Source organism: Dermacentor andersoni, chromosome 1 (assembly GCF_023375885.2).
Source record: "Dermacentor andersoni chromosome 1, qqDerAnde1_hic_scaffold, whole genome shotgun sequence".
Lineage (NCBI taxonomy): Eukaryota > Metazoa > Arthropoda > Arachnida > Ixodida > Ixodidae > Dermacentor > Dermacentor andersoni.
The window spans coordinates 146,135,931-146,142,571 of NC_092814.1; the positions used below are offsets into that span (position 1 = coordinate 146,135,931).

General features: G+C 54.2%; 1 protein-coding gene across 1 annotated transcript; it reads left to right on the forward strand.

The window, feature by feature from the left end:
* Positions 1-3,661: 3,661 nt before the first annotated feature.
* Positions 3,662-6,259, forward strand: LOC126546170 (uncharacterized). Its single transcript, XM_050194306.3, has one exon. The coding sequence runs from the start codon at positions 3,710-3,712 to the stop codon at positions 4,757-4,759; it is 1,050 nt and encodes a 349-aa protein (XP_050050263.1). The 5' UTR covers positions 3,662-3,709; the 3' UTR covers positions 4,760-6,259.
* The last annotated feature ends 382 nt before the right edge of the window (positions 6,260-6,641 follow it).

Below are 6,641 nucleotides of genomic sequence, written 5' to 3' on the forward strand. Positions count from 1 at the left end.
CATTTTGTACCTCTTATTAAGTTTCACAACAAGACCTGCCACCCTCTCGTTAATGCTATAGAGTTCCTGTATGTTACCAGCTATGTTCTTATTAATCAGGAATCCGACTCCTAGTTCTCGTCTCTCCGCTAAGCCCCGGTAGCACAGGACGTGCCCGCTTTTTAGCACTGTATGTGCTTCTTTTGGCCTCCTAACTTCACTGAGCCCTATTATATCCCATTTACTGCCCTCTAATTCCTCCAATAGCACTGCTGGACTCGCCTCACTAGATAACGTTCTAGCGTTAAACGTTGCCAGGTTAATATTCCAATGACGGCCTGTCCGGAACCAGGGATTCTTAGCACCCTCTGCAGCGTCGCAGGTCTGACCGCCGCCGTGGTCAGTTGCTTCGCAGCTGCTGGGGACTGAGGGGCCGGGGTTTGATTGTTGTGTTCATATAGGAGTTTGTGGCCGAGTACTGCACCAGGGTGGCCAATCCTGCTCTGGTGAGGGAGTGCGTTACCGGTTCTGGTCACCGGTATCAGGCCACACTCCAGGCCTGTTTATGCAATTTTATCAACACGCGGATTTTTTTTTAATCCGGTGGAAAATTGCGCGGCACCGGGATCCGAACCACGGGCCTCTTGCACGCGAGGCAGGTGTTCTACCTCTACGCCACCGGAATGTTGCGGCAAAATACCTGTTGATGTCCTGCGTTTTGTTTCGATGATGATGTATAGGATTTATTGGTGCAAGGGCCAGGTCTGGCCAAAGAGTGCCAAGCACGTGATGATGAGTTTTCGACGTAGCAATGAATTGTGAGGGGTAGATGTAACATGGCTGTATATGGGCCAAAAATTTAATCACTGTAAAGTGCGTAAAATATATAAGCATTAAAGTAATGGCAATGGCTGGAGATGTGCGCTATGTCCATATTTTTTTTTCCCACAAAAGCATGCACTCTGCGCTGCGCGAGTCAAAGCTGCATTAAATTCCTGTGCTTACTGTGCTTATTGTGGTGGCATTAACTAGCGCTAATATCTGAATTGCAGCTAAATGGGCACACCATCGCTCGCTGCAATTCCGCAAGTATAAAGACGTGCCGTGTAATGATTAATTAAATAGCTGGTTGTTGGGCTCTCATTTAATAGGAGAGCTGCTCACTGCAACTTGTCCAAAACACAATGCAAGCGTCTCCCGTCGGACTCTACGGTCTGCCTCTATTATAGTCAATATTTTCTGTCTCTCCAAATTATGCAGCCCAAGTGCCGAAATTGCGCTAGCTGGAAAGCCAATGCTTAAGACTGAAAAGTCTAGGTCTCCGACACAAACGCTGCAACCGCATGGTGTTTTGGGTGGGCAAATTCAACGACGTAGCGAGCGAGATATATCCGGCTTCAGGTGTATGCTCCAGCAGGTGAAAAAGGTACATGGTCTACAAGACAGCGCCAATCGTGACATATAAGAGCATCAAACCTTCTCTCTCCGACGTATCGCACGTGTATACCTGCACGCAAGGTGAACAGTTGTTCTGTTCGTCAGAAATGGAGGGAGATTCGCGCGTTGTGTTTACCTCGCGTACTTTCTCTGCAAGCTCAGGGACGTCGGCGTTCGCTCTCCGTGGCCGGCAATGTGGAACACTGACAGAGAAGAGCCACAACGCATTGCGAGCAGCAGAGGAGAGAAAACAGAGCTCACCAAGCGAGGCGGCCGCGACAAAACCTAGCCTGTCTCTCTGTCTCTCCGCGTGTCATTAGGAGCGAACAAAGCAGCCGGCGGAACAGTGCGCCAGCGGATCAAGCACGGAATAGAGCGCGCTGTCCGGTGGCCAGAATGTCGCGAAGGAACCCCATGCAGTGCTGGCGAGGCGACAGTACGCGACGCGCACTCTGCGATGCAGCCGACCCTGCGATCCCTTGTCCAAGGCGCCGCAGTTGGACGCTCGCCGAGACCGCGCCAGTGGCTGAGTGCAAGGTTCTCCGCGGCGTCTCATTGCAAACGTAATTACCACGCGCAGAGCCCCATTGTGCGGTCAGCGAAGCGCAACCACCGCGCAGAGAGTGTCTTCAGTGAGCACGCTGAGTGTCCCGTCGCGCCGAGAAGCGCGAGTCCCGAGGATGCTTTGCTAATGAATGAAGCGCGTGCGCTGCGCTCCAAGGGTGAGGCCACGACACCCACGGATGGCCGGGCGGGCTCGACGACGACTGTGTCTTGACAGCCGACTGACCCACTTGAAGGCTGGCGGCGCACTATTAGCGGACGAGACGAGCGCCGACGTAGCGACCACCCGCCGGTTGACACGCGCTCTTCTGGAGGTCGCGTCACGTTCGCGCTCCTCCCGGGGAGTGCACAGGCCAATGCCACCACCCAGCGGTGTTATGGAGAAAGTGGTCCAAACCCCTTCACGCGCTTCTTGGAATACTCCAGCACCCTGTGCGCCTGTCAGCACATTTGCTAATGAGGCTGACACATTTGCCCTTTGCCCCAGTGTGTAGATTTATAGCCAACTCGCGGACACTCTTCTGGCTATCATCCCCACCTTCCATCTTTGGTTATCACTTTTCTGCATATGCAAACCTTTTGAATTTCCGAAATCGCATACCAGTTTTTACGACTATACCTAGCTACAGTTGTTCCGCGATAGAAAAGTTCAAGCAATCCATTGCTGAATCACAACATAAATTATGGGAGCGTTGAAAGGATCATCGCAAGTCTGTCTGCCTTCTAACGATGGGAACACAAATAAAAGTGGTTTTCTGGACAACAGGGGCGCAGACGATAATGGCCCTGCATAATGCGGCCAAACATCTTGAGGAAAAGGGCGCCACCGAGATGATAAGCTGACGTTTAAAATGAATGAAAGCTAAAATGATCTCCTCTAACGAATCAGAAACCTGCGATATTTCGTGCACACACCAAACTGGTGGTTCTTGGAAGTGGTCAATGCCGAGATTACATCGGCATGCTTTGGATTCAAGATTCGCTCGCTTCCCGAGCTCTCTGGTTAGCTTGATTAGGCCGCCGACGACCACAAAACCACCTGTAGTACAAAGTTTGTTGTCCGAGCTGCGCCTGTCAGATAAGCGGCCAAAGCTCGCCACGTATACAAATATGTATGACCGGCCTCTTATTTACACACACTCCTCTTTGGTCCTCTCGCAGCTTATTCGCGGTCACAGCGCGAGGAATGTGCGCGCTGGCCCGAGCGCTTGGCCGAACGGATCAGGCGGCCTGAGAGGCGCACGCGGAGTTCAGCGCACCCGACTGACGGCAGAGCCTCCACCACTGACGGACAAGGTCGGCAGGATGGGCGCTAAAAGCGGCTGCAGGCCAGCGCCGCGCGCGCGCGTTGTCAGCCAAGGGCGCTGCATCACCGCTAACGTCGCATCCTGCGGCTGCCGGCTTGCGCGATCGGGTTCCCCGTTGCCCCCCCCCCCCCCCCCCCCGGCCGAAAACGGGCCGACACGTTTTCTGGAACTGCTATCAAGCTAGCGCAAGACAAACAAGAATGCCGCGAAGCAAGACGCCGTGGAAACAAGTCGCGCCGTCCAGTATCCATTTAAAGCAGCAGCTGCCCCGAGGGGGTTCGGCGCTCAGTAGGTCAGCGGCACAGCAGCGCCGAGGAGGAAGGCTCGCCCTCGCGCAGAGGCGAGGAGGACGACGCTCGCTTGGCCGCCGGAGCTTCTCCGCGGCCTTCATTGACGCCGCCGGCACGGACCATGCGGCCACGATGATCCTGCAGAGGAATGTGTTCAGGCTCGAGCTTCTCGCTCGGGTGCCAGCGGCAGCCAAGGCGCCGTCGGACGATGACTGCCTCCACTTGGCCAAGAAGGCGGCCCGCAGCATCGACGAAGGGCCGCTTTTCCTGCTGCTCGTGGACGGCGCCAAGGTGAAATCCAAGAGTGAGCAGGGGGCACAGGTCAGGAACCACGGCACGCTGCTCACTTGCCTGTTCGATCCCGAGGAGCCCCGCGTCGTCACCACCATCTTCCTCCTGGACGACGACGGTAGCGGCGACAGAAAGAAGGAAGTGGCCGTGTGGCGCGCTGCCACCGAAGAAGAAGCACGGGCGCTGTGCAACTTCAAGGACCCTTTGCCCGAAAACGAGTCGCTCAGCAGCTCGCCCAGCGACACCCTGTCGTCCCTAAATTCCCTCTCTTCGACAGGCTCCTCGGACAGCCTCAAGACGAGCTCCAGCCGCCAAGTGCTCGTGGCCGCGAGCCGGAGCGCGTCCCGCGACAGGCGAGCCGATTCCCGGCAGCGAGAGGCGCCCAAGGTGCTGCCGCCGCCTCCCGGCGAACAGGAACGCTCGGGCCGCAAGTCCGACAGCTCGAGAAAGGAGTCTTCGCGAAAACTGCCTCACCTGTGGACTGCAGCGGCAAATTCCCTGAAACGCGCCCCCCAGATCCTCGTCCGTCCGGCCGGAAACCAGACCCTCCAGCCGGGTCCTTCGTCCTGGATGCGATGGTCGCCACCGAGGGTGCCGGTCATGTGCTTCACGCCCTTCGGTCGCCCTCTGGTCAACCAAGATGGCAGGGCATACCACCCTAACGTTCCCACTCAGCTGCCACACCACGCCAAGGGAAACTCGAGGAACGCGGCCACTGCGCTACATTCCCCTCAACGCTCGATGCTTCGCTCGGGCTCCTTGAGCAGCCAGGAGTCGGGCGGTTCTGATAACGAAGGCCATCACCAAGCTACCGAATTTGACCACCACTCGAGGCACCGTTCCAAGAAGGTGGTTACGTTCAACTACATGACCAAAGTGCAGTTCATGTAGAGGCCCATGTGCGTGACTGTGCAAAATGTGTGCGAGTTTGTAAAGGCGCCAAATCTGGTGAAGAACTGCGGTTCCATCTTCGGTGGCTCCGGCACACCTCTTCAGTGCACTTGCTTAAGCTGCGGCAGATTGGCATCGCGCCACTGATGCTGTAGCGGTGTGCGGAGACGCGGCCGTGCATCGGCTACCCAGCGGCCAGCGTCTTCGTCCAACACTTCAAGCCCCGCCAGCTGCGTGGACCCGACCGACGGATTCTCCAAATCTTCCACGGACAGTTTGGAAGATTACGGAAGAAGCAGGATTTCTTCGGCCAAGTTACGCAGACTGTCGTGCATTGATACGCGAGCAGATATTCAAGATCGTGGATACTGACATCTAACGGTAGACGCTCATCTGGTTTATTGCGCTTGGATAGCACGAAACGTAGCTTCGGAAATGACGCACTGGACCGCAGTGGCCTACGCAGGACGGCGCAGTACAGTGCGAAACCCAGTAAGTCTCCCCATCTTTTACAATTGCATCAGACTAGCTTCCGTAGTCACCGCGTGTAAGAAGAATGGCAAAGAAGTTGCTATTGTTCTTGCAGGTGGTGACGAGGTAGAATTATTACTTGCACTGCTGTTTACCGTGCAAACATATGGAAATAATTGGATGAAGTGATAACAACAACGCCGTACACCCCTCTCAGTCAAGGCACGCTGACAATGCTAAGAAGCGTGTGCGGTTGCGTTTCTGTCATATAGTCCGCAAAGGTCCTGCGTACGCCACGTTAAAGTGCGTATGAAGTGACAGTGCACATTCCATCCATCTTTCATTTCTTTTTACTTTCAGGGTGCACATACGCACTAAGCTCTTTTACGCCCAATGATGGCAGTGTCATCCCATGACGAAAACCTTGTCGCTTCACTGACAACTTGCCTTAGAGGGGCGAAAATTACAGTGGTTGAAGACATGTGAAATGCGCAGCCCGTTGCTCACCAATTCGTGAGGTGCGGTGCGTTTTCACTTGACATCATAATTCACTCGTTGCACAGAGCCAATAAGATGGCTTGCACTGGCCCGATTATAATTTCTGTGCAACATTTTGTTACGTGAATCCGTTTATAGGAGTGTTATAAGCGTGGGACCACACTGCGAAAAAGTAGTCTAGTGCGTATTGCGCCCCGCGTTCCCCAATGTCATCAAGCTTAGAAAATACGCAACAGTATAGGTCACCTCTCTTCTTCCTTGTACATACGTCAGTTCTGCCTCTCAGTTGGCCACGCCAAGCCACGTTCGATCCTATATGGTGTCAGTATAGGAGCCAGAAAACGTCCAAGTCAGCGCTGATCTATCGAAAATTCAGTGCGCCTTGACGTCGTCTGTAGGCGTCGCAGTGAACGTGACGTGTTACCGAAGCAAAAAAAAAAAAAAAATGACTGTGGTCACTCTAAGCATCGCGTCATTTCACCTTGTATAAAAACTGTAGCTAAAGGTATTCAATAAAGTTTATCGCTTCGAGAGACTGACCTCTTTATTTCGGTCCCTGCGCGCATGGACGCACGGACAGAATTGGAGTCTGAATTGAGGCATGCAACGCGCGCCTCATCTTTAGCCAGGTGATGTTGTGCACCCAACGTCATGTGCACACTGTTTTTGACATCGGTGGCAACTGCACATGGATTAACAGGCGTAAAAAAGCGCGTGTATTAAGCCCAGCACTTGCACGCCCGTGCTGCGTGTGATAACTCTTACCTGCCCTGGCAAAGCCACGCGAGCCTCCTTGATCTATGACGCCGAAATGCGTATCGTTTACCTTTTGGTTTTCCTTCGGACATCGACGAACTTGGCGTGCACTTGCGTACCAAGTGTAAATAGCCTACCATGTAGTACGAACACACGT